Source organism: Agelaius phoeniceus, chromosome 28 (assembly GCF_051311805.1).
Source record: "Agelaius phoeniceus isolate bAgePho1 chromosome 28, bAgePho1.hap1, whole genome shotgun sequence".
Lineage (NCBI taxonomy): Eukaryota > Metazoa > Chordata > Aves > Passeriformes > Icteridae > Agelaius > Agelaius phoeniceus.
In genome coordinates, this window is record NC_135292.1 from 2,280,101 (window position 1) to 2,308,087 (window position 27,987).

Sequence of the window (27,987 nt, forward strand, 5' to 3'; positions counted from 1 at the left end):
GTCCATGGGCATTTCCCCAGGGGATGGCATGGCATGGCATGGCATGGCATGGCATGGCATGGCATGGCACCAATTGGCTGCAGGCTCCAGCCCTGCAGCCCAGCTCTGCCACTCACCCTCCTGTGCTGGATGGAACGGCACCACCTCTTCTGTCTCCTGTGCTGGGGCAGCTCCAGGGCCTTCTTCTTCCTCCTCCTCTTCCTCCACCCAGGCCAGCTTGGGCACTCTCGGGGGTCTCTGCTCCATGGCTGTGCCTGGAGCTACTTGCAGGCGAGATGCCTTGGGAAAGCTCTGGGGCACCAAGTCCCACGCTCTGCCCTTGAGGGCAGCTGCAGAATAGAAGCCTCGGGAAGGCCACGGGTCAGCGAGTCCTGTGCTCTGGCCTCGAGCTCAGCTGCAGGAACAGCACCGCGGAGAAGCTCCGGGTCAGACGGGAGCGAGTGCGCTGTGCGGGGGCTCCTCACGGCACCGCTCTGTCCCGTTGTGCCCCGTTGCGTGTTGCCAGCAGCCGGGCAAGCTTCTATTTCCCACGTGTCACAAAGGGGCCTTGGACACCGGCTTCCGTTCCATGGCACGGTGACCGGGCTGCAGCGTGCCACCCAGGGCCCTTGCACACACTGCCTTCTGCCCCGGGGCCGCCCCCGGCCCAGCCAAAGTGGCCCAGCTTGGAAGGAATCCCTGGCCCCAGGTGTCTGAGACAGCCCGCACAGGATCTTTAGCAAGGGCTCAGAGCATCAGCAAACGCTGCCCGGCTCTGTGGGCTCAGTCCTATCCCCATATCTTTCCCCGAGAGCATTTGAATTTCTAAATGAGAATCATTTGAAGGGAGGGGATTGACATTTTCCATTTCACAGAAGGCTTCTGCCTTCCTTAGCAGACACCTCTCTTTTCAAACCAAGACAATTGTTTCTCATCTTGCAGATCCGCACTTGCTGGGCAGCCCCGTTTTACACCCAGGGCCTGGAGAACCATTCCCAGCAACTGGGAAAATCCTAGCTGCTCCATCCACCCAGAGATGAGGTCTCCAAATTTGCCCCGAAAGTGGCTCCAGCTTTTAGAGGCCAAAAAGAGCAAGTCCCAGTGACTTGATGATAGTTTTAGCCCAGAAAGCCCTGCAGCTGATGGCACACTTGACAATCAGCAGGGGACACAGCTAGGCCAGAGCCCAGAGCTCTGCCGGGAGCCTTTCTCCTCAAATACCCTTCAAACAAAGCTCCATGCAAGTCAGTTGGGAAAGTTTCTTCAAATGATCCATTTCTGGCACTACAGAACTGCACAGGGCTCTGTGGAAGATTCTAAAGCAGCTGCTCTGGAGTCCAAGAGCCAGCACTAAGAGTCCTTGACACCTATTTGTAAGCTAAATCGCACTTTGGCCGATTTGAAGGAGTTTGGAAGGAGCTAGAGAGCGGACCTCTGATTTTCTCAGATGATGCCATTGCTTTTTCTTCTCTTCTCCGTAGACAGGAAGGGTGAGTTGGGCTCACATCTGCACCGCATGGCTCACAGGGCCGCAAGACTTGTAGTTACAAGAGCTTTGAAGGATTTCTTGGTCAAGAAGACACGGCCAACAAGGATATTTATGTTTTGGAGCCAGTCCTTCAAGATTTCGTCTTACGGACTCATGCTCTCGGGGTCTCTGGCTGGTCAGAGTGAGCCCGAGATAAGTTCCAAAGTCTCTTTTCCCAGCCCGGCGCTCGAAGAAGGAGTCAGAGCTCTTCATTTCTGGCTCTCAGGGTTGTTTCTTGTATCTTATCTATAAAATTCTTTCTCCTGTCCTGCCAAGATCCTCTCAGCAACACAGTCTAAGGCACTCTGCCTGCCCCAGGGCAGCGTTATCTTTTTATCCTAAAAACTACCTGTACGATATTGACAATTACTTTCCAATACCTACCACCTATGTTAGACTGTGAGCTTCTACTCTAAACCAATCTAAAAGTGCCAACATCACAGCAGAAGATGGAGGCCAAGAAGAAGGAGAAAGGCTGGACAAGCCCAGATTCCTCCATCTTGCCCCTTGAAGCCCCATTCTAGAAACCCCCAAAAATCTATTTTCCACCCTGGGATAAATTCACTATCATTCTACTGAAACTGTCATGGCTCGCAATTCTTCACATAAGGTTGTTTTTTCCAAGGGCTAAATCAAAGGCACAGGGGTCTTGGGCTCTGTGCCAGGGTCTCTGAGCCCCCTGGGCAGGGGCTCAAGTCCTCCAGGGCAGCCAGAGGAATTTCCTGGGTTCTGACAAGTAGCCCTGTTGTAGTCCCTGCGTACAAGAGTTTACTTGATCCCTTTGATGCCAGAGAGCACCAAGAACTTGAACCTTACTGGAGTCCAGCACTGCCTGCCTGTCATGGAGAAGAGGGAAAAGTTGAAGAACCTGGGCAGTGGTTGAGCCCAATTGGCATTTTTCCATTTCTGATTTCCTCCCAGCTTTTGCAGCAGGGCAACAACCCCATCACTGCAAAGCACTACCTTTTGCAAGGCACACACTGACCTTGGTGGAAGCTCAGGGCTCTTGAAGGGGCTGCTGCAGTTGGCAACAGGAGCTGTTGTTGAATTTTTCACGTTGCTTAACCCCCCCTGCCAAATGCCATCAAGCGGTTGAGGAAGGAGAAAAAAGATTACCCTGGAGGAAGGGAGGCCAAGAGCTTGGAAAAGGAGGAAAGAAACGCTCTGATGATGACAATGACAAAAAACCCCAATTTATTTTTGACAGCAAATGAACACCGGCCACCCTCCAGCCCTCCCAGCCTGGCAGGCTGAGCGGTGCCGTTCCCATGGCATGAGGTGCTGGCAGCCTGCGGAGAGAAACCAGAGAGCCACGGTCAGTGGCAGCAGGCTCCTGTCCCCCTGTCCCGCCAGGGCCTGTGCCCGGGCCAGGCTGCTGGCTCTGCTCAGAGCCCAAACCTCCCGACCCATTCTCTGTTTTTAGAGAAGGGCAGCGGGGCAGGCCATGTTCCACCTCCTCTGCTTAATCCCGGCACAGCAACCTCCCCAGCAGCTGCAAGAGCAGGATGCCCGTGTGCCCGCTGCCGCCTGCCCAGAGCCCTTCTGCCAGCCGAGCTGTGGAGCCGGGTGCCCACCTCTGGAGAGCTGCTGCCAGGAGAGGAGCCGATCCCAAACCAGGTCCTCGTCCTTCTGGAAGGGGCTGTCCCTGCAGACCGTGGCCCCTGGGGCAGCGCTGGCACTGGACGCGCTCCACGGACGCTGCAGGGGCTTCCCCGTCCGGTCCGGGCACCAGGTGTAATCCTCCTGGGAAAAACAAAGAACAATTGCACGAAAGTCAATTCAAAACAAGACCTGGAAACAAGAAAAAGCACAAAGCCTGTCACCGTTTCATGGGCCTGAGGAGGGTCTGACCACTCCATGTGAGAATTAAACCTGTCCACGGGTGGGGAAAATCCCCACCTTTCCCGCCCATAAACGCACCCCTTCCTCAAGGGCGTGCAGAGCAGACCAGCTGGGGCACGGCTTCGGAACCCGTCCCCCTCTGCCGCCCCCATCCACATGGATGGATGCTTTTGTCAGGCTGGCTGCCCCCGCCTCAGCCCGTGCCAGGCTGGCTGGCAGAAGCTGTCAGCAAGGCGAGGAGCCAGCTCCCCTTCAGCAACATCCATCCCCTGTCCTGCCAAAAAGCAGCTCGGCGGCCGGCGGAGAAATTAATATTCCCCAGCGCCGCCGAGCGGGGAACCTCCGGTGTGTGGCCAGGCCGAGCCCTGCCGTGCCTGGGAGCACCAGCATCCCCCCGCCCCTGCGCCGGCTGGGGACTCATCTTGATTCCATCGGGGCGCAGAGCGTGTCCTCCAGGCAGGGGCCGCAGCCAAAGCCAATCGGCTCTGCCCCGCCAGCAGCCAGCTCCAGGATGGTGTTCCCAGCTCCACGTCGTGCTCCAGAAGAACGCGCCAGCTGTGCCCCGGCTTGCGGGGACATCACGATGCCATTGAGCTGCAGGGGGATGTTTCCCCTGTCCCAGTCCGTGGCACCTTCACCGCACTGCCACCACTTCTCCAATGGGACGGGCAGCACGGAGCCGCTGCCTCCACAGCTCGCGGGGACCAGCGGAAGCAGCATCTCCTCGGCTGCGCTCTCTCCTCCGCGCCGCGGCTGCAGGGAAACGCTCCGGGGTTTTCTTCCAGCGCCATGAGACGCGTGCCGCTGCTGCTGGCTGGGCTCCTGGATCCTCCTGTGCACAGGGAGGCATCTCTGCTGTCTCCTGGGCCAGGCAGGGCTCCTGCAGCCAAGAATGCTCAAAAAGGGCCTCCAGTGCTGGCCTGTCTGTGGGCTCCATGCATAAACACCACCTGATGAGGTGCTGGCACTCTGCGGAGAGAAACCAGAAACTGCCGCTCAGCGGGACAAGGCTCCTGTCCATGCTCTCCCACATTCCACAGTGCCCAGGCCACACCAGGAGTGCTCAGAGCTGCAGCCAAAAGCTTCCTATCGATCCTCTCTTGCGGAGGACACCAGCACAGAGGCACAGGTGCCACCTCCTCCAGCTAAGCCCAGGAGATCCACCTCCTCACCAGCTGCAAGAGCAGGACGCTTATGTGCCTGCCGCCCCTCCCAATCCCGTTCTTCCCCTCGTGCCTTGAAGGCACATCCCCACCTTAAGACACCCGGGGCGGGAAGAAGAGCTGGCTCCGGACGATGTCCTCGTTGCTGTGGAAAGGAAGGTGCCCACAGAGCAGCTCATAGAGCAGGATGCCCAGGGACCAGATGGTGGCTGGCTGGCCATGGTAGCAGCCAAAGAGGATCCACTCCGGTGGGCTGTACTCCGGCGTTCCTATGGGACACGGGCGCAGCTCATCAGTCCCATGCTGCTCCCTCCCACCCTCCTTCCCTCCCTCCCAGCCAGCTCCAGTTCCACAACAGCCAGTCCCTGCCCTGCCAAAAAGCAACCTGGCTGCAGCTGGCTGAAGATGGATTCCCCCTCCTTCCTTCCCTCCTTCTTTTCCTCCCTCTTCCCCCTCTGCCAGCCAAGGGGGGAACTCCGCTGCCCGGCTGGGCCCCGGCTTGGGCTCACCTGACATCCGGGTGTAGAACGTGTCCTGGAGGATCGTGCCGCAGCCGAAGTCGATGAGCTTCGCCTCGCCCGTGGCCAGGTCGACGAGGACGTTCTCGGCCTTGATGTGGCGGTGCAGGACGCCGCGGCTGCTGCAGTGCCCCATGGCCTCCAGCACCTGGCGGAACAGCCCCCGCGCCACGGGCTCCGTCAGGAACCGCCGCTCGTGCAGGAAGTACCAGAGGTGCTGACAGCGCTGCGGACGCTCCATGAGCAGCGTGAAGCCCTCGGGCACCTCAAACCAGTCCAAGAGCCTCACGACGCTGGGGAAGCCAGGCCGTGACACCTTCCACAGCAGCGCCAGCTCCAGGGCCACAAGGGCGCCCTTGCGCTGCGGGGGGACCGCGATGCCGTCAGCGGGGCCGAAGCTGCGCCGCGCCTCGGGCAGCCCCTGCCCGGCCCCGCCGCGGCTCGCCATGGCCCGGCCCGGGGCGCTGCGCGGCCCCCGCTCACTCCACGCTCGCTGCCCTCGCAGCGTTCCGGCTGCCGCCCTGCCGGGCCTCGCCTCAGCCCCGCCCGGCACGCCCCGCCGGCTCCTCCCGCTGGCCCCGCTCACTCCCCAGCCGCGCCCACTCCGAGATGCGCTCCCGGGACACTCGCTTGATGGCCGCCTGCGAGCCAAGGCCAGCGGCGGGCTGAGCTCATCGCCCGCCGCCCGCCGCCGCCCTCCGAGCCGGCCCCGTCTCTTCCCGGGGCGCCATCAGTGAGGCGGGGACCGGAGTAAACGCTGCCGCAGCCGCCGCTGCCCAGCAGCGGGCCCTGCCGCTAGAGCTGCTCTAGGGGAGGCCTCTCCGCCCGTGCGGGCGGCACCGCGCTGCCGCTCTTCTGCCCGGGGCACCCGCCCGCCCGGCGCGCTGCTGCTTGCCGAGCCGCCCCGGGCTGCGGTGGCTCGGGGCCGGCGGCCGAGCTGGCGAGCGGCGGAGCTCGGAGCGGGGCAGCTGCCGGCCACGCTGTCGGCCACGGGGCAGGAGCCGGGCGGCAGCGGGGCGGCTGCGGGCGGAACCGCGGCAGGGGCTTCGTTCGGGGCCGGGGCCTCGGCCGGGGCTGGGCCAGAGCCCGCGCCAGGCGCAGCCAAAAGCCCGCGCTGCTCCGCCAGCACCAGAGCGAGCGGCTCCTCCAGCGGCGCCACAGCCAGGACGGAGAGAGCCCGGCCGAGGCGGAACCACGGCGGGCCGGGCACGGGCGGGCACGGGGCGGCCCCGCCGAGGGGCGCCTTGCGGGACGCGGCATCAGCCGGGCTGGGAGAGGTGGAACACGGACGGAACGGGACGGGACGGGAGTAGCGTGAGTGTGAGAGGGAGAAGGGGATGTCGAGCGAGTGGGATGTCGAGCAGAAAACCGATCGAGAGAAGCGCTGCTGCTGCTGCTGCTGCGGAGCCGCCGGAGCTCGCGGCCGTTCCTGCGTTGCCCCCGCGAACCCAACGGAGGAGCCGCCGCGCGCCCCGAGGAACGAAAGAGAGAAACAAACAAATCACATCCCAACGTCATTCCTATTAGAGAAGTAACCAAAGAAAACAATGTAGCAAGAACGAAGAGTGTTGGCTTCTGGCTTCTTTCCTCTTTGCATGAGACCAAGCATTTCATGGGGAACAATTGTGTCTTCTGACAATTTTGCCAGAGTGGACAGGAGCAGAGCATTTACTTTTCAAGTAGAAAAGGGAAATCGTGTCAGTAATGTCATCTCTGTCTCTGTTGACACAGTTGCAGGCTGTCAAAAGACATGGTCTGCAGTGTGGAACTTGGGGCCAAGTTTCTTTTTCTGCCAGAGGATGAGGAGGGGAAGTATCCCAGAATCATGGAGCTGTGGCATGGTTTGGCTTGGAAGGGATCTGGAAAATCCCATGGCTGCAACCCCCTGCTGTGGCTGGGGACCCCTTGCACTGGACCGGCTTGTCTAGAGCTCCATGCAGCCTGGCCTTGAACACTGTCAGGGACGGGACATGCCCACCTTCTCTGGGCAACCTGTTCCAGGAGAGTCTTTTTTCTGAATCCCTTACCTAAACCTAATCTCTCTCCATTTGGATCCATGCTCCCTTGTCCTGTCCTTGCCTGCCCTCGTACAAAGTCCCTGTCCAGCTTTCTTGTGTGTTGCCCTCAGGTACTGGAAGGCCACAGCTGGATCAAGGCTGGGTCTCTTTCCCAGGCTGAAGAAGCCGAGCTGTGTCAGCCTTTCCTTGCAGGAGAGGAGCTGCAGCCCCGGCACCATCTGGGTGTCCCTGCTGGGCCCCTGCTGCAGCGTGTCCACGTCCTTGCCGTCCGTGCCGGGGAGCCCGGCAGAGGCGGAGGCAGCGCTGCAGGTGCAGGGTCAGCGGCGGGGAGGAGACCCGGCCCTGGCAGCGGCTCCGGGAGCAGCGATTGGCGCTGGGCCGCCCGCACTGCAGAGAGCCGGGGCCCTTGTGCCTGCCCTTGTGCCCAGGGCGCCTTTCCCCGCCGCCCGCCCGCCCGCCCGCTCGGGGGAAATGCCCCCTGTGCCGCCCCTCAGGGCCGCCCCTCGCCGCTGCCCCGGGCGCTCCCGGCGCCGCCTGGAGGGGCCCAGGCCTCGGCCTCACCCTGCTCAGCCCGAGGCCTGGAAAAGCAGATTCAAACACCCACCCAGAAAGTGCCCCAGGATGCCAAGGTCAATCTTTTGTCACCAGCACGGCTTTGCTATCAGAGTCTGGACGAGAGTAGAAAATCACCAGGGGAAAAGAGCATGAACAAGTTCTGCCTTGGCACTACCTCAAGCTGTGGGGTACCAGTTGTTGGTTTCACTGGCTCTGGATTGAAGGCACTTGAGACAGTAATTCATGTTCAGACTCAAGTGTTTATTATTTCTTATCAGTAAAACAGCCTCATTACTGGGAGTTCAGCAGCTTTTCATTAGAAGGCACAAAATGGCCAACAATCTCTTGTTCCAAGGTCTTTTAAGACTAAACTATCCACTTAGGAACTGACACCTAGATTATTTTCCTGTTTAAGCCAATAACTGATCCCAAAGAGCCTGCAATGTGGAATTTCTGCCCAAATACAAAAAGCCACCCAAACTCATGAAGAAGAAGGAAGAAGCATGAAGAAGAAACCCAGGACAAAACACTGTGCCCTCCATTTTGCTTCCATCCACAACATACTAAAAATCCCAAAACCTCAATTTCTCAGAGTCAGAGTGAACCAAAGCCCAAAAACTGGAGGTGATAAGAATGGACTAAAACCACAACCAAGGAATCTGCATTGCCCTGAAATACCTTTCCCCTTACATCAGCCTGGTGCATATTCATAGAGCCTCATGCATATCCATAAACTACTTTACATATTCCAGGAATGATTTTACATGGCCCCTCCCTGGGTCTGCCTTTTCAGAGCATGTGTGTTTCTTGGCTGTGGTTTTGGCTCCTTCTCTTTATCACCTCCAGGTTTTGGGCCTTGGTGCACTCTGCCTTCAGACAGGGAGTGCTGATAGTTGGCAGATCTGTACAGGTGTCCTCATCCTGGGTGCATTGGATGTTATCCCATCCAAGCAGGCAGTTTAACACAAGCAGCTATTTCACTGATTAATAACAGAAATAAAAACTACATAACAAAGTTACTTTAAAAAACAGTCCCAGCCCATATTTGATCCCAGTCTGTGTGGTCCTGATCCATATGGTCCCAGTCCCTGGGATCCCAGTCCATACAGTCCCAGTCCATATTTGATCCCACTCCAGGCTATCCTGGTCTGGAGGGTTCTGATCCACAGGATCCCCATCCATGTGATCCCAGCCCATATTTGATCCCAGCCCATCTTTGATCCCAGTCTGTGGGGTCCTGCACACACTCCCAGGGTCTGGAATTCCAGTTCCCAGCCAGGAAAAAATGTTCCTGCCCTTGAACTTCCTTCCTATCCCCTCAACAAATTGCAATAAAATTATAAACAAAGAAATAATAATTGAAATTAAATAAATTATAATAAAAAAAATCTCAACTCTTCTTTACAATACTCCAACTATGATTTAACTCAAACCAACAATAACTATTACTATAATATTACCAATGCATATAAATAAACAAATTATATATCAAGAAATACCTTTTGAAAATTTTAACTCGATGACTAATGTACTTTAGATAAAAAATATCTAAAGAAACTACCCAGCAATCTAACAAACCTTAGTAAAACAATTCATATTACAAATATACTAAACACAAAACCAAACACCACTATAATTTCTCAGACATTTCAACCAAACAATTAAACTTTAATAACATCCTTAAGTACTCTTGAAAAATTAAAATTATTTTTAAAAAATTAATTGTGTGTGGGTGGTTTTATTTCAATATTGGTTTTTGGATTGTTTGGGTTAGATGATTTAAAAAATGGGATTTTTATAGGAATTGAATCAGCTGAGAAGGTGGCACTCTGCAAACAGAACTGACTGAAAATGAACAGGACAGAAATCAGTAACTCTGAAAGTTTTATTTGCTATCAAATACATCCTACACAATCCTCATCCCATTGCTTCAAATTGGGATCCCACTTCTCCCAATCTCCTTCCAACCCCATCTCACCCTGGTGGCTGTGGAATGGATTGAGTTTGGCCTGGGATTGAGTTTTTTTGAGGAGGGAACAAGGAATTTGAGGTAGGATTGAGCCTTTTGGGGTTAAGATTCAGTTATTTTCAGAGAGATTTGAGTGGTTTTGAGGTGACAGATCCATCCCTCTTGGATTTTGGAGTAGAGAGAGAGGGAGAAGAGAAAAAAATTAAGGCCAAACCAAAGGACAAACAGCCAGGAGTGTTCCCAACATGGATCACAGGGAATGTGAGTGACCAGGGCTGTGCCCAAAGTGCCTCCTCCAGTGGGGGATGGAGCTGCAGCAGCGCACGAAGCTCTTCCCGCACTCGGGGCACTCGCAGGGCTTCCCTTACCGGTGCCTCTGTTGGTGTCGGGTCAAGTGAGAGCTGCTGGAGAAGCTCTTCCCACACTGGAGACACTCGGTGCGGTCGGCGCGGTGACCTCGGCCCACGCGGCAGGACAGAGCAACCCCATCTTCCCCAGCATGGCCGGCAGAGCGGCCGCGGGCCGGGCAGTGGGGCCAGGGCACACAAATTCACCGCCAGCGCCAGGGCAGGTGGAGCTGCCCTGGGCAGTGAGCCCGCACCTGGGATGGAAACCGGGGCAGGCGGAGCTGAGGCGGGCAGCGAGCCGGGACCCGGGACAGGCGCCTCGGCCGCCAACGGAGGGGGCAAGAGCTGCAGAGGATCCCACTCTCTTTCTGACTTTTCCTCTTGTTCCCCTCCCTTTCATTTCCCCTTTTTATTTTCTTGGTTTTTTCCTCGGGTGTTTCTGATACTTCAAAGATTTTTATTCTCCTAAAATCTCCTGTCTAACATATGGCATATTCTCTTTCTTCTAGATTAAATGGGGTTTTTTTACACATAAATCCAGAACCTAACAAATCTAAACTTCTGCTTGGATATTTTGAAATGGTCGACGAGCTAACTCATGACCTCCTAATGTTGTATTTCCCATCACCTTTTTATTTATCCTTTGGCAAATTAAGCATCTTTCAGTGACTTGCTTTGCTACACCAAAAATCCCAGTGCACCCAGAATTCCTTAAAAAATGATCACACAAAGCTTGAGTACGCCAGTGGGGCTTCTGATGCACGTCTTCTAATCTTTTCCTAGTAAGCACATTTTATTAAGTAATTGTCTTCCATGTAGAAGTTTCTATTTCCCTGATTTATCTTGTTCATTTCCTATCTTGTTTAATTCTTTTTTCTTGGCTTCCCTAAACTTTGGAATTTCCAGTTTTTCCTCGTTTGGAGTTAATATTAACATAACTCTTCCAGCTCCATTTTCTGCTGCATCCTTAGCTTTGTAATCTGCCCCCAGTTTGCCCAGTTTGCCTCTCCTTTGGCCCGGGCCGGGTTCCCCCCGCCCGCAGCGGCTGGGAGCAGCCGAGAGCCCCGCGCTGCCCATGCCGACCTGGCCCGGCTCCATGGCCGCTGCTGCCGCGGGCTGCGAGGGCTGCGGGAACGGGGCACCGAGGGTGTGGCTGCTGCTGGGGGAGGAGGAGGAGGGAGGGAAGGGCAGGGATGGAGGGGGAGGAGGAGGCGGGGTAAGGGGGGAGGAGGGGGAGAAGGAATGGAAGGGGCGGGATGGAAAAGGAGAAGGAGGTGGGGATAAGACAGGGGAGGAGGAGGAGGGGGGATGGAAGAGGAGGAGCGGGAGGAGAAAGAGCAGTGAAGGAGGCGGGGTTAGAGGGCAGGAGGAGAGGGAGGTGGAGATAGGACAGAGGAGGAGCGGGAGGAAGAGGAAGAGGAGGGACAAGGGCGGATCAAGGCTGAGCTGCGGGAGCCACGCGGTCTCGATCCCTGCCTGAATTCGCAGCCCCCACCTGCGGGATCATCGCCCCCCCCCCATGGCTCCGGTGAGCGGGGAGGGGGAGCCCGGCCCGGATATCCCGGGGGGTCCCTGGTTGGGTTTTTGGGGGGATGTTTGGAGAATGAAGAAGTCCAAGGCTGAGCGGAAAAGGCCCCTCGGGGGGACATCGGGGGGTGGCGGTGGCGGCTGCGGGCAGAGGCAGCCTGGAGGAGCAGAGCCCTGTGTCCCCCAGGAGGCCAAAGTGGGGAGGCCAGAGAGGGGGGAGCACCGCCATTGGCGGGAGCCTCAAGAGCCTGGAGAGGGGCAGGGGGGACTCCTTGGAGCCGCTGCAGCCCAGAGCAGAGAATGAGGGGAGAAGGGAGCCCAGGAGCCCAAAGAGCCCCGGCATCCCGAAATGGGGAGAGCCAAGAGGGGGCAGTGCGTCCCCAGAGACGGCCTGGGGGGATCTCGATGCCCTTGCCTGTGGCACGGAGGCAAATCCCATGCTGTCCTTGTCCTTCCTCGCCCAGAGCAGGAGCTGAGCATGGAGAGCAGGGAGGACAAATGCCTGCGGCAGAACCTGGTGGCAGAGGCCGTTTTGAGCGGCTCCACGGCACAGGAAGCCAACGGGGAGGAAAAGGCCCGGAGATGCCGCACGAGGAGGGGCTGCAAACGCAGATGGCGGGGATGTGAGGGGGAAAGAGGCAGCCTGGGCCGGGAAGGCGGCCAGAGATGGAGCCAGAGCTCGGAGCTGGTGCTCCATGAGCAGCTCCAGGATGGGAAGAAGCCCCACACATGCGTGGAGTGTGGGAAGAGCTTCAGGTGGAACTCGGAGCTGATCAGGCACCAGAGGACCCACACTGGGGAACGGCCCTACGAGTGTGGGGAGTGTGGGAAAAGTTTCAGCCAGAGCTCCAACCTGATCAGCCACCAGAGGACCCACACTGGGGAGAGGCCCTATGAGTGCTCCAAGTGCGGGAAGAGGTTTCAGACCAGCTCGAGTCTCTTCCAGCACTATCGGATTCACACAGAGGAGAGGCCCTTCCAATGCCCCGAGTGTGGGAAGGGATTCAAGCGCAACTGCAACCTCGTCACCCACCAGCGCATCCACACTGGGGAGAGGCCCTACGAGTGTGATAAATGCAGGAAGAGGTTTCAGACCAGCTCCAGGCTCCTCCGGCACAATCGGATTCACACAGAGGAGAGGCCCTTCCAATGCCCCGACTGCGGGAAGGGATTCAAGCGCAACTGCACCCTCGTCACCCACCGGCGCATCCACACTGGGGAGAGGCCCTACGAGTGTCCCCAGTGTGGGAAGAGCTTCTCCAGCAGCTCTACCTTGACCAAACACCAACGGAGGCACCGGTAAGGGAAGCCCTGCGAGTGCCCCGAGTGCGGGAAGAGCTTCGTGCGCTGCTGCAGCTCCATCCCCCACTGGAGGAGGCACTTTGGGCACAGCCCTGGTCACTCACATTCCCTGTGATCCATGTTGGGGACACTCCTGGCTGCTTCTCCTTTGGTTTGACCTGAATTTTTTTCTCTTCTCCATCTCTCTCTACTCCAGAAGCCAAGAGGGATGGATCTGTCCCCTCAAAACCACTCAAATTCCACTGAAAATAACTGAATTTTAACCCCAAAGGGCTCAATTCCACCTCAGATTGCTTGTTCCCTCCTCAAAAAACTCAATCCCAGGCCAAACTCAATCCATTCCACAGCTGTCAAGTTGAGATGGAGTTGGAAGGAGATTGGGAGAAGTGGGATCTCAATATGGAGCAGTGGGATGGGGATTGTGTGGGCCTGGGTGTGTGGGATGTATTTGATAGCAAATAAAACTTTCAGAGTTACTGATTTCTGTCCCTTTCATTTTCAGTCAGTTCTGTTTGCAGAGTGCCACCTTCTCAGCTGATTCAATTCCTATAAAAATCCCATTTTTTAAATCATCTAACCCAAACAATCCAAAAATCATTATCAAAATAAAACCACCCGCACACAATTAATGTTTTCAAAATAATTTTAATTTTTCAAGAGTACTTAAGGATGTTATTAAAGTTTAATTGTTTGGTTGAAATGTCTGAGAAATTGTACTGGTGTTTGGTTTTGTGTTTAGTGTATTTGTAATATGAATTGTTTAACTAAGATCTGTTAGATTGCATGTTAGTTTCTTTAGATATTTTTCATCTGAAGTACTTTAGTCATCGAGTTCTTGGAACGTAAACTAGTTTGGGGGAAAAGTTTGCTGTGCATGAGGGTCTATGAATATGCCCCAGGCTGATGTAAGGGGAAAGGTATTTCAGGGGATCCCCGAAGGTAACAGGGTGCTCCTGGCTGAGCGCCAAGATGCACCCGGCCGTAATAACCTTTGCTCCATGGTCCTGGTCCCCCATTAAACTTTTATTAAAGTCCTTTATTAACCTGTTTACATTTTCACAGGAGAGTGAACGTGTTTTTCACAGGCAGCTTCACAGAAACTGGAACACGTGGGGGTTCCCAGGAGTGGGCACCGCTGATCCAGGGCATGGAGGCGCTGCCTGCAATCGTCCATAATCGCCCATAAGGAGCCTCCAGGGCTTTACCCTCCATGAGCTGCAGCAGACGTGTCGGGAAAGGTGATAAGAGCCCGTGGAATGGTGCTTGTTGCAGGCAGATTGGCCACTTGCAGCTCTTCAAAACTCCCTCCCATGAAAAATTAAAGAACTTCAACCATTCAAAAGTGTGAAAAATGCGTTCACTCTCCTGTGAAAATCTAAAAATTTAATAAAGTTTAATGGGAGAGCAGGACCATGGAGCAAAGGTTATTACAGCCGGGTGCATCTTGGCACTCAGCCAGGAGCACCCTGTTACCTTCAGGGATCCCCTGAAATACCTTTCCCCTTACATCAGCCTGGTGCATATTCATAGAGCCTCATGCACAGCAGCTGGGAAGGGTTTAACACTTTACTGGGTATATTAGCGTTCAGAAACACATAATCACCAGAATGATTATATGCAGGTGCTTTTATTGAAGAGCTCTGGGTGTCAGGGGTACCAACCCAAATCTGACTCCGACATGGGTTTGGGATGAACATGTTTTTATATTCTATCCTTATATAACTTTCATGTTAATGATTGAATTTATATTGTTCTATTGTGTACATAGATTTCAGCCAAGCATGGGTTCCTCGTGGCCCCCCTCAAACTTCTAACATAGTTCCTCATGATTCTTCTTATGATTAAACAATAATTATACTTAATTACTAAACAATCATCACATCTAACAATTGTATCATTTATCATGTTCTGCTTACGCAGGTGCAATTTCACATGATCTGGCAAGCACAAAGCCTAACATTTTCAGAGTCTATTTTTGACATTTTTCCAGGGCCCCACTATCATTCTCCCCCCTTTGAAAGCATTTTCACTTCACTATAGGTGTAAATGTTTTCACTTGATACAGTCCTTTATTTCTCAATTTATTCTTGACGTTCTTCAAGTCCATGGTTGATGTAAACGTTGTCGTGGATGCTGTCACGCACTGGAGAACCAGAAGATGGTGGGCGTGGATCTCGTGTCAGTGCCTTTATTATCTTCTGGTTCCAGGACGTTTTCTTCTGTATCTCTCCTTTTAAGATGCTGTGAACTAACCAAATTGCTAAGAATACAATTAGTAAGATTATCACACTCTCAATGATAGATTTAATCCATGAACTCACATTCCACCCTAGACCTTTAAAGATTTTGCCTAGCCAGGTCGTAGTCAAATCTTTTTGCTCTTCTTGTGCTTCATGCTCTCTTTGTTTCAACTGATTGATGTCACATTCTACATCTGCAGTTACATTTGGGATGTGAACGCAGCAATGACCAACCCGTCCCTTTAAAAATCCACATACTCCATGCTCTTTCAGGAGTAACAAATCTAAGGCTAATCGATTTTGTAAAGTCATTTTTGTGGTGGCTTGTAATTGTACATTTAATTCTTTAAATCCTTCCCAGGTGACTCTTGCCAGTCTATCTACCTGACCTGTAAGTTTGTACAGCATCTCCCTACTCTGATAGTTTGCTGTAGGACCAAGCAAAGACTCTCGGGCCCACCCAAATTTCACTCCACCAGAGGGTTCTTGCCAAGTGTCATCTGGATTTTCATTGTCTAGAACTTCTCGTCTTGCTCTTACCTGCACAAGTTCATGTTTTCCGTTAAATGGGGACTTTTTCCAAATTGGACATGAGGTTGGGAGGCCTAAAGTAATTTCCTTTACTTTCCCATCTACAGGCAGATGTGTTGTCCAGGTGCCATCGCTTGCTGCCCATACAAATTGTCCTGGACCTCGGACTGTACTCCTGGTACATCCTACAACTGCTTTATAATTCACTCTGCCTTGTTTATGTTTGATCCCTCTGCAAGCACAGCCAGTTTGTAGGGCTATTGCCAGGGGTGGCATCTGCTTTATCTCTGCATCAGCAGAAGTGCAGTCATAAGTTTTATTACATGCCCACCAACTTACTTGGTCTGCCCTCGTTCTGCTACTGGTGGCAGTGTTTGTTACTGCTGGATCTGTTTCATTCTCGGAGCCTTCCCACTTAATGCACCAAGGGGTGTTTGCCATACATTGGAATCTTTGAAGGATACTCACAGACCACGCACTGTCCCAAGGCTCTGTCTGACCTTTCTGATCCTTGGCCTCACACTTCCATACCAGAGTGGTTTCTGTAACATTTTCTGTAATCTTTTTATAGTGTGGCAAATAGCATTGCCATTGTGTGATGCCTGCTGATTCTCCCATAGGGGTTCCTAGTGTGCCATCACTTAGAATACAGTCTTTCTGGCCCATGGGTCTCATCCATGTTCCTATTTTCTCCCAAGTTTCCTTGACTACTTGCCTCGACTCAGGTACCTGTTTGCATGCAATTGTTTTGTTCTTTTGTATTTCAGGTAGTTTTGATGTTGTGATTCCCCAATTTACTGGATCTCCTGCTGCCCTTTGGTATTGGTATACAGGCAGTTATTCTACAGGTGTTTTGCATTTTGGCAAAGGCTTTGACTAATCAAATCATTACATTCTCAGCCCAAACTTCATTAGGAACCTTTATCACCTGTGTTTCTGCTTGTACCTCTCTCTTCATTCTAGAATGAAGAGTGGTTAGTTGATCTTTTTGCATTCCACATCCCAAAGACATTAATGACCATAACATTGGCACAATTACTGATAGCATTCTCAAAGTAATTAAACACATCTTATCTGCAGCCTTGTTGGTTCCAGAGTTTACACAGTCCGTGATCCAGGATGGATTTTCTTCACTAGGGTATAGTGAATCCAGGGGTCCACGCCGGCTACTTTGGCTGCTGTAAAGGTGGTCAGCAGTACCTGGTGGGGCCCACTCCACTTTTCTTTCAGCGGTTCTTCGTTCCAGTTCTTGATGTACACCTCGTCTCCTGGATGTATGTTATGAACTGGGTTCTCGAGAGTCAGCGGTCTATTCCGCACGAGGATGCTCCGGAGCCGAGCTAAAGTTTTCCCGAGAGACAGAACATAATTATACACTTCCTGCTTTCCTGTGACGTGCACATTAGGGTTAGGCTCAGGAGATTCATATGGTTTCCCATGCAATATCTCCTAAGGACTGACTGACATCCCACTCCTAGGCTTTATCCCAATCCTCAACAGTGCTATTGGCAAAGCCTGGGGCCACTGCAATTTGGCTTCTTGGCATATTTTACTGATTTGCCTCTCTAGTGTCTGATTCATCCTCTCTACCTGTCCACTTGACTGGGGTCTCCACGGTGTGTGGAGGTCCCAAGTTATCCCCAGCAATCTACTTACCTCTCTTACTACTGTAGCTATGAAATGGGGCCCCCTATCTGATGATACCCTAGGGGTACCCCGAACCTGGGAATAATCTCCTGTAGTAACCACTTTACTGTTTCCTTTGCTTGGTTGGTGTGACAGGGAAGGGCTTCTGGCCACCCAGAGAATGTGTCAACCCCCACTAACAGGTATTTGTATCCTCGAGTTCTTGGCAAGTCTACAAAATCTACCAGCCAATAGTCTCCTGGCTCTATTCCTATCCGAATTCTTCCTAGCTGTGCCTGTCGCCAGCCACTGGATTGTTTTTCAAGCAGATATCACACTTTGACATTACTGATTTTGCCATTGTTAACATCCGTACCGAAATTAAACTCTGCTTTAGCAATTTTACCAATGCCTCTGTACCCCAATGACATTCGTTATGTTTAATTTGTAGAACTTCTCTCATTATCAAGGGGGTGCCACTATCTGTCCTTGTGCAGTCACATACCATCCCTCTGAATTCTTTTGTGCATTTAGCAAACGTGCCAGTCTCTCATCTTCTACTGAATATTTTGGTTCTGGAGGCAAATTGAATTGGGATACATTAAGCTTTAAAGGTATCAATGCCATTGTTGTTTGCACCTCTCGAGCAACCTGTCGGGCTGCCCAGTCTGCCTTTCGATTTCCCTCACAGATTTTGGAGTTTCCTGATTGCTGTGCTTTACAGTGTATAATTGCCACTTGTTCAGGTTTTTGTACTGCTTTTATCAATTGCAGGACTGCATCCTGATGTTTAATGTGCGTACCTAGAGAAGGACAATAGTCCCCTTTCGTTCCACAGTGCTCTGTGTACATGCACCACTCCAAAAGCACATTTTGAGTCAGTCCAGATATTTTCCCTTTTCCCTTCACTTAATTCTAGTGCCCTGGTTAAAGCAACCAGTTCTGCCTTCTGGGCAGATGTATTTGGTGGTAATGCCTTTGCCTCCACTGCTGTACTGACTGTTGTTACCGCATACCCAGCGTATCTGGTTCCGTTTTCCACGAAGCTGCTCCCATCTGTAAACAGCTCCCACTCTGGCTGCTCTAGTGGGACGTCTTTCAGGTCTTCTCTTGCTGAGTAGGTGTACTCTATTACCTCCACACAGTCATGCTCTAATGGGCCTTCTTCAGTTGTGGTACCTAGGAACAAAGCTGGATTCAAAAGGTTAGTTGTTTTTAATGTGACATCATCCTGCTCAGTCAGGACTACCTGGAATTTCATCATCCTGCTTGGGGATAGCCAATGGCCCCCTTCTGCTCTAAGACAGTGGTTACCATGTGTGGTACATTGACATCTATGTGCCTTCCCATCGTGAGCTTCCTGGCTTCTTGTATCAGCATCACAGTGGCTGCGACTGCCCGCAGACATGGAGGCCACCCGGCACTTATGCTGTCAAGTTGTTTGGAAAAGTAGCCCAGCGGCCTTTTCCAGCTTCCCAGACCTTGGGTCAGGACTCCTAGTGCTAGGCGCAGCCTTTCATGGACAAACAGCTGAAAATCTTTAGACAGATCAGGTAAGCCTAATGCTGGAGCAGTTGTCAGTGCTTCCTTTAATTTTAGGAAGGCTTCTTTCTGTGGCTTGCCCCAGGTGAATGGCTGCATCTTCTGAGCTTCACACAGGGGCTTCGCAATCAGTCCATAGTCCATGATCCACAGGCGACACCATCCTGCCATCCCGAGGAAGACTCGCAGCTCATGTAGATTCTGGGGCTCTGGAATAGCACAAATAGCTTGGATACGGTTAGTGCCTAGTTTTCATTGCCCTTGTGAAATTTCACATCCCAGGTAAATCACAGTCTGTTGGGCAATTTGTGCCTTTCCTCTGGATACTTTATAACCTCCCATTCCCAGGGAATATAAAATCTCAATGGTTACCTTTATACAGGTTGCTTTTCTTCTGTAGCTATTAGTATATCATCAACATACTGCAACAACAGGTATTGGTCTCTTGGTACTTGCCCACTCTCGGTCCAAATCTCCAGCTCCTTTGCCAGTTGGTTTCCGAATAGGGTTGGCGAGTTCTTATATCGTGTCCAGGTGAGCTGGGTCTTTCTCCCATTCCCTGGGTTTTCCCACTCACAGGCAAACAGTTTCCTACTTTCTTTGTCAAGGGGGATGCAGAAAAAGGCATCTTTTAAATCAATTTCAGTAAACCACTTATATATCTCTTTTACGGATATCAGCAATGTGTAGGGATTTGTTACCACTGAATAAATATCCTTTGTTATTTTATTTATTGCTCTCAAATCCTGCACTAATCTATATTCACCATTTGGCTTCTTTATTGGAAATATTGGTGTATGAAATTCTGATTCACATTCTTCTAGAATTCGGTATTTCAAGAACTTATCAATAATCTTTACTTATTCCTTGCCATGCTTCTGGTGTTATGGAATAGTGTTTGACTTGTAGAGCCCTCGCCCCTTCTTTTAACTCTACATGCACTGCTTGTGCCAATTTAGATTTCCCTGGTATATCTGTCTCCCATACAGAGGGAATCACTGCATCTCCTACCTCCCTAGGGATAGAGGGAACAGGTTTTTCTTTGATCATTAAAATCTGTCCCGTCTTTGATTCAGGTATTTCCATTATAAGCTCTCCATTTTCAAAGGTTATTACCGCATCAAGTTTCTCTAGCAAATCTCTCCCGAAAAGCGGAATTGGACACTCAGGTGCATGTGGGAATTCGTGTGTTATAACTTTGCTCCCAAAACACAAATCTAGGGGTTGCAAGAATGGCCGTTTTTCCTCTTTCCCTGTAGCACCGACTATTGTTGTTTGCTTGTCCCCAATTTGTCCTTGCAAATCATTCAATACCGAGTAAGTAGCTCCTGTATCCTATTAGAAATTTGACCTCTTTATGTCCTAATTGTATATTTATAACAGGTTCCTTAACTTGTTCTACTGGCTCTGTGTCTAGTCAGCTGGTATACTCCCCCAAAACCATCCCCTTGGTAACCTGCTGGCACTGATTGCCCTGGTGAAACTGGTTGTTCAAGTGTGGACATTGTCTCTTCCAATGCCCCTCCCGCTTGCAATACGCACATTGATTTAGGTTTAACCCCTGCCTGACTGGTCTCCTATTTTGACTATTCCTGTTACATCCCCTGAAATTTGGGTTCCCTTTTCCTTGTATTACTGCCAACAGATTCTGCTGCTGCCTTTTACTCGCTTCTCTTTCGCGATTGTTATATACCTTCCAGGCTACCTCATGTAGCTTATTCAAATTCCTTCGTTCTTCCCCTTCTAATTTTTCAATTTTCTACGAATATTGTCCTGTGACTGGCCCAAGAATATGAGAGCGAGCTGAACCTTTGCTTGTGCTGTGTCCATTTGGAGATCTGTATATTTTCTTGCTACCTCCTTAAGCCTCTCCAAAAACGCAGTGGGAGATTCCTTCCTGTCGAACTTCATATAGTTTAGACCAATTTATAGTTTTGGGCACAGCATTCTGAACTCCTATTTGGATCCACTCTTGATATTTCCGTAGTCTCCCCATACCGCAAAATAAATTAGGGTCCCAATTTGGATCCTCAATTGGGAAATTCTCATCTAAATTCCCTGTTACGAATCCATTTCTGATGTTCTCTCTTACCCTTTCTTTGGCTGCCTTAAGTACCATCTCTTTCTCAGTAGAATCCATCAAAGTATCTAATATTAATATATTAGATATATTAATATATTATATATAGATATATATTAGATATATTATTATACGATATATAATTTTATATATATATAATAATAATATGCATATTATTGTATGTCATCCCAGTCAGGATTTTGAGGTTTTTATAACCATTTTTAATACTCATGCCATTTTATCAGGATTTTCTCTATGAATTCTGGCTGATTGTTTCCAAATAACTAAATCTGCAGGAGAGAAAGGCACTTTTATAAATACTGGCCCTTCCACTCCAACACTTTGTCGCAAGGGGGCAATTACAGTCCGTTTTTGTCTGCCTATGTCTTTTCTATCCATAACTGGGGCAAGGTTAGACCGATTCCTGGTTCTGTGGGCTACCCCATCGTTGATTCTCTCTCTCTCCTTCCTACCACAGTTAGGTTTTGCTCATCTTCCGAGGAAGAGGGATCAGGTGACGATGGGAGAGGAGATTAAAGAGGGAAGGGTGTACTAGACGAGACCGGTTCAGGACTAGGTGGGGTAGGAGCAGGCAGTGGGATAGGGACAGATGGAACAGGTGGGATAGGGTTAGGTTCTCTTGTTCCTATTGGAGCTACCTGTAAATCAATATCTGTATAATTTTCCCTACTCAGGCTTTCTTTCAACGCCAAGTGTTCTAAACAACGTTCCTCACAAACCCCACACTTATTGCTTGCAGATGTTTTAACCATCATTAATTCACATTCATCCTGCCATTCTGGCTTTGCCCGTAAATAGAAAAACAAATCAACATACGGAACCTCATCCCATTTTCCTTCTTGTTTACAAAACGACATTAACTGCAAAATAGTGTTATATTGCAGAGTCCCGTATTTTGGCCATTTTTCACCATACTCCAAGGCATATCCTGGCCACCATGTATTACAATAATCAATCAACTTAGCTTTACGTAATTCTTCCCCAAAATTACCCTGTTTCCAATGTACTAATAAGCACCCCAAAGGAGAACTTTGCGGGATAGAGGTGTTGCCGCCCAAAATCCCTTTCAGTTTCTCCCTTCCAAATATACCACAAATTGCCGAACCCGCAATGCTTTCGCGATTGTCTTATGGAACGGCGCCTGGGCTTGTACCAGCAGGAATTCCTTTAGCCCAACCAAGCGTAGCTTTCGCTGCGTCTCATTGGCAGGCACCCAAACCAAAGTAAAAAGCACCTTACCTTTCTCCCGGGGACGTGGCGAGCGGCAGAAGCGGTCGCGGCCGATCGAGCTCCCCGAGAATCCCTCGGTGCCGGCTGGAGCGCGGTCGAGTCGCGAAACTCGCTCAGCAGCACCCGCAGGGTCCCATCCGGGGTCGCCAAAATGTTAGCGTTCAGAAACACATAATCCCATCAGCGATTATATGTGGTGCTTTTTATTCAAGAGCTCTGGGAATCGGGGAAGTTTCCACCCAAATCTCATTCCGACCATACATTCGAGGTGAACATGTTTTATCCTCTATCATTACATAACTTTCATGTAATTATTAAACCTATATTGTTCTATTGTATACACAGATTTCAGCTAAACATAGCCCCCTTTAAATTTCCAACAGAGTTTCTCACAATTCTTCTTATGGTTATGTAATAATTATATTTAATTACTAAACAATCACCACATCTAACAATTATATCTTTTATCATACTGCTTACGCAGGTGCAGTGACCTGAGAAAACACAAAGCCCAATATTTTCAAAGACTATTTTTAACATTTTCCAGGGCTCCACTATCACTTTTATTTCTTGTGGGAAAAAACCCTTCATCTCAACCAGGCACTCATGGCCAAAACTGGGTGACTGCCTCTGGAATTCCTTATACCCAAGGATAGCTCCCAGACAAAAGCTGCCAGGAGTGACAAGTCTGGCTGGCCTTGGCTTCCTGAGGGCTGGCCCTCATCTGCCTCTGAAACACTGGGGCTGGGTGCTTTCCTTCCTTATGAAAAGAACTCTTCTTCCTGTCCAGGCACCCACAGCCAAAACTGAGATTGCACCTCCAAAATGCCCAATGTCCAAGGAAAGCCCCTAGACAAAAGGTGCCAGGAGAGACAGGGCTGGCTGGCTTGGCCTGAGGGTGGCCACCTCTCATCTTCTTCCTAAACACTTGGACTTTGTGCTTTACTTTCCTATGGGCAAAACCACCCATCTTGACCATGGCCAAAACTGGGATTCCCCCTCCAAAACTCCGTACATCCAAGGATTGCTCCCAGGTGAAAGCTGCCAGGACAGACAGGTCTGGCTGCCCTTGGCCTCCTGGGGGTGCCTCTCCCCTGCTGTCCAAACACTGGGGCTGGGTGCTTTCCTTCCTATGGAAAAGAACCGTCCTTCTTATCCATGCAGAAACGGCCGAAATTGGGGTTCCACCTCCCAAATTCCCGATATCCAAGGGTTGCTTTCAGACAAAAGCTGCCAGGACAGAGAGGTCTGGCTGGCCTTGGCCTCTGATGGCCGCCTTTCATCTGCCCCTGAGACACCACCGGTGTTCTGTGCTTTCCTTCCTATGGAAAAGAACCATCCTTCTCCTCCAGTGTCCATGTCTGAAATTGGGATTCCACCTCTGAAATTCTCAATATCCAAGGGTTGCTCCCAGGCAAAATCTCCCAGTACTGTCAAGGCTGGCTGGCCTGGGCCTCTGGTGGCTGCGCCTGCAACAGTGGGGCTGGGTTCTTTCCTTCCCATGGAGATCCCTGGGACACTGTGGGGACCTCATGGAACCAAGGGGATCATTGTGGCCCCACAGGAGCCCATGGAACCAAGGGGATCATTGTGGCACCACTGGAGCCCATGGAACCAAGGGGCCATGGTGACACAGAGGGGCTCCATGGACCCAGAGACCATTGTGGCTCTGTGGGGCCTGATGGAACCTTGGAGACCATTCCAACCTTCAGGGCCTGGTGTCACCAAGGGGGCATTATCACACCTCAGGGCCCCATGGAAGCAAGGGACCATTGGGACACTGTGGGACCTCATGGAACCCAGGGAACATGGAACAGCTCTGGCTGGCTTGGCCTCCCAGGGGCCACCTGACAGCTCTGGCTGATCTTGGGGTGTCAAGGGCTGCCTTTCATCAGCTCCTGGAGCACTGGGGCTCTCTGCTTTCCTTGCTATGGAAAAGGGCTGTCTGACTTTTCAGATGCCCATTGCCAAAACGGGTACTCTCCCTAAAATAATTTCCTCTATGCAAGGGTATCTCACCAAACAAAACCTGCCAGCTCTGGCTGGCCTTGGCCTCTGGTGGTCACCTCTCATCTGCCCCTGAAACACTGGGGCTCTGTTCCTTCATTCCTATGGAAAAGAACCAGCCTTCTTGTCCAGGGACCATGGCCAAAATTAGAATTTGGCCTCCCAAATTCTGTATATCCAAGGATCGCTCCCAGACAAAAGTAGCCAGGACAGACAGGTCGAGCTGGCCCTGTCCTCTGGTGATTTCTTTAGACCCTCAGCCGAATGTTTTCATTTGGAAACACCTTGGAGAGGGCCCAGAGATGTCCCAAGGAGGGGTTTGGAGGCCTTGGGAACATGAGCACTGTATAGGGACAAAGGAGCTCTGTGCTCAGTGGGGTGGAGCCTGAGGACAGTGGAGCAGAGCCATGAGAGTGTTTAAAGAGCGATTTCAGGGCTGGTGGATCCTTTTGACATAGTGGAAAACAGCCAGAGAGAGAAAGAATTAACGCCAAGGGCAGCTGGGGAGGCCCAGAGTGGCAGCAGGAGAAAGGAATTTCCCTGTCAGGGCAGGGCTGTGGTGCAGCACGTCCCCAGCAGGAGCCTGGAGCAGCCCCAGGCTTTGTGTGGGCAGGCAGGGGCAGGCAGGAGGCAGAGCTGTCAGCAAAGGAAGGGCCCAGCCAGGTGGGGCAGCCGGGGGATGCCCAGAGCCTGCAGGGACAGAGGCCAGGGCAGGGACACCGTGGGACAGCCTGGGCTGCACAGGGCACAGGGATGGGCAGCAGCTGCAAGACAGCCCTGACAGAGCCAACGTGGGCAGCACTTTGGCCATGGCTGCTGGCCCTGGGCCTGAGCCAGGAGGGGACAAGTGACCCTTGCAGGCCTGGGGCCTCATGGCCTCCCTGTCCCTGCTCAGCAGCCTGGCAGGGGCTGCCCCACGCTCCTGCCCTTGGCATTGCCCATCCCCACATGCCAGTGCCCATCCCGGGAAGAGCCCTGAGCAAGGAGGGAGGGACAGGATCTGCCTGGCCAGGCCCTGGGGCTCAGGCCTTGGCCCTTTACATTCCTGAAACAAATCCAGGTTTGCTCAGCACCAGAGACACCTTTGCCTTGTTTGTCCCCAGCTGCCATCAGTGCCTCCAGTGTTCTGCTCTCCCTGGAACCCAGGGACACTTTCTCAGTCCTGTCCCTCACAGGGATCTCTTTAAAGTACAAGAAACTTCAGTATTTCAATCTGACTTGGAGCTCTTGAGAAGTCTTTGAGCCCACTCTGAGGGACTGGGTGTGATGCAAAGAGCAGCAAAGGCCCAGAGGGTGATTAAAGTCCTTGTGCTGTGTCTGTGCTGCTGAGCTGGGCCGGGCTCCTGGCCCAGAGGCAGCTCCTGGCAAGGGCAGCAGAGCTGCAGAGAGACAGCTCTGGCCAGGAGGAGCTCCTGTGCACAGCCCAGCAGGGCTGGGGCACTGCCAGGGCCCCTCAGGGACACGAGCAGGGCACAGACAGAGCTCCCAGGGGCTCAGCACTGGCCGGGGCTGTGGGATGTCCCCGCGGGGGCTGTGTCACAGCAGCACCTCTGGGGCTGTGTCCCAGAGCCACAGAGCAGCTGGGATGGCAGCAAGGGGCTGTGTGACAGCACAGAGTGGGCTGTGTGACAGCACTGAGGGGGTTGTGACAGCACAGAGCTAGCTGTGACATCACAGAAGGCGGCTCTGTGACATCACAATGTGGGTTGTGACACAGAGTCACAGAGCAGCTGTGTGATGCCACAGAGAAGGCTGTCACATCACAGGGGGACTGTGACACCACAAATGTGCTGTGTGACATCACATAGCAGCTGAATGACATCATATGGAGGTTGTGTGACCTAACAGAGTGATTGTGTGACATCACAGGGACAGTGTGACATAACAGGGGCAGTGTGACATCACAGGGGCTGTGTGACATCACAGGGGCTGTGTGACATCACGGGGGCTGTGTGAGGTCCCTGGGGAGGTCACTCTGCCCCGGCCCCCTCACAGCTCCCCCCAGAGCAGTCCAACCCTGCTCGTGCACAGCAGGGTCCCCTGTCCCCCCGGGCCCCCCGGGTCCCCCGGCCCCGCAGCCTCCCCCAGAGGATGTTCCACGAGATCGACCCCAGAGCCTGACACGGGGACAGGGGCCGGGGCCCTGGGGGTGGCACAGGGGGACAGGGACCCCCCGGCAGCGTCCCCGTGTCCCCCAGGGCCAGAGCCTGGACCAGGGCTCCTTCACTGTGTTATAGATAAATATCATAATATTGGCTTTTTGCAAATATTAAAATGGATTTTATATGTGTGATGTTAAAATAACTTTGTTCTAAAGATATAGTTTTTATTTCTGTTGTTAATTGAGCTTAGACATAGTAGTGAAATAGCTGATAGAAGTGTGCTTCTGTTAAACTGCCTGCTTGGATGGGATAACATCCAATGCACACAGGATGAGGACACCTGTACAGATCTGCCAACTATCAGCACTCCCCGTCTGAAGGCAGAGTGCACCAAGGCCCAAAACCTGGAGGTGATACAGAGAAGGAGCCAAAACCACAGCCAAGAAACACACATGCTCTGAAAAGGCAGACCCAAGGAGGGGCCATGTAAAATCATTCCTGGAATATGTAAAGTAGTTTATGGATATGCATGAGGCTCTATGAATATGCACCAGGCTGATGTAAGGGGAAAGGTATTTCAGGGGATCCCCAAAGGTAACAGGGTGCTCCTGGCTGAGTGCCAAGATGCACCCGGCCGTAATAACCTTTGCTCCATGGTCCTGGTCTCCCATTGTCCCTTGTTAAACTTTGTGCATTTTCACAGGAGAGTGAACGTGTTTTTCACAAATGGAATCTCAAGGAAACAAGGGTCAGTTGTTAAGCCAAGGCTCTGCTTTGACCAAGTGGGGCCTCATGGGACACAGGTGCCACTGGGACATTGCCAGGTCTGCTAGGAACAAGGCTCCATTATTGCACAGTGTTACAGATGAGTAATGTCATAGTTGGGTCTCACAGTGAGGAGATAGATCCTATGTGTGTGTTAAGATGTGTAGTGATGTTATTGTCATGTGTCCCCCATAGTCCTCTTCCCCTCCCCTTGTAATGGCCTTGGTGGTTGGGGCATTTGGGGAGGGCAGGTTTGTCACTGGAAGGCAGGCATGGCCACACCTGCTCTCCAGTCAGGGTGCAAGAAAGCATTCTCCACCAATGGATGGCCACAAAGAGTTACCTGACAGACTTTGGGTGGGGCTAGGATTGCCTGATGCAACACCAAAGTCTAAAAGGAGGAGCAGCCAATTTGTGAAGGAGCCATGTGGCTGATAGCCACGGGGTGGGGAAGGGCTCCCAGTGCTGTTTCAGTCCTTTGTTGTCATTTTTTTCAAGGTTGAATCAACCTTAAAATTTTAAAAGTAGCGGTCATGTCTCACACACAGCAAGGCCTCAGGGCGCCCAGGAGAGCGGCGTGACAATGACACCTTGGGGAACCAAGTGTCACCTGCAAACACAACGGGGCCTCATGGAAGCCAGGGGCCACTTGGATATTGCCAGGGCAGGTGGAACTCAGTGTCCATTGTGACACAGCACAGCCTCGTGGAACTCAGCAGAGCATTGGGACAGCCTGGAATCTCATGGAGCCAAGGCTCTGCTTTGGCAAAGTGGGGCCCACAGGACACAGGTGCCCCTGGGACATTGCCAGCTCTTGTGGAACCCAGTGTCCACTGTGACACAGCAGAACCTCATGGAAACATGGGGGCCACTGTGACGCAATGGAATCCCATGGAAGCAAGTGTCAGTTGTGAACGCAGCAGGGCCTCACAGAACCCAGGGGCAACGGGGACCGTGCTGTGGCTCGTGGGAGCAAGGGGCCATTGTGACCCAGCGGGGTCTCCTGGAACCCAGGAGAACATTGTGGGCCCATGGATCCTCATAGAAGCACGGCCCCATTGTGACAAAGTGCAGCATCACAATGGTCTCCTGGGT

At 52.1% G+C, this 27,987-nt stretch overlaps 2 protein-coding genes across 2 annotated transcripts in view; one reads left to right on the top strand and one right to left on the bottom strand.

The window, feature by feature from the left end:
- LOC143696056 (uncharacterized) overlaps positions 1 to 27,987 on the bottom strand; it is a 317,065-nt gene that overhangs the window by 203,321 nt on the left and 85,757 nt on the right. The gene's annotated exons all lie outside the window — the stretch shown is intronic.
- Positions 1 to 27,987, top strand: part of LOC143696053 (uncharacterized) — a 1,205,294-nt gene that overhangs the window by 125,500 nt on the left and 1,051,807 nt on the right. Inside the window, 1 exon segment of the mRNA XM_077191259.1 lies at positions 12,103 to 12,690. Within this exon segment, the coding sequence (XP_077047374.1) occupies positions 12,103 to 12,690 (588 nt within the window).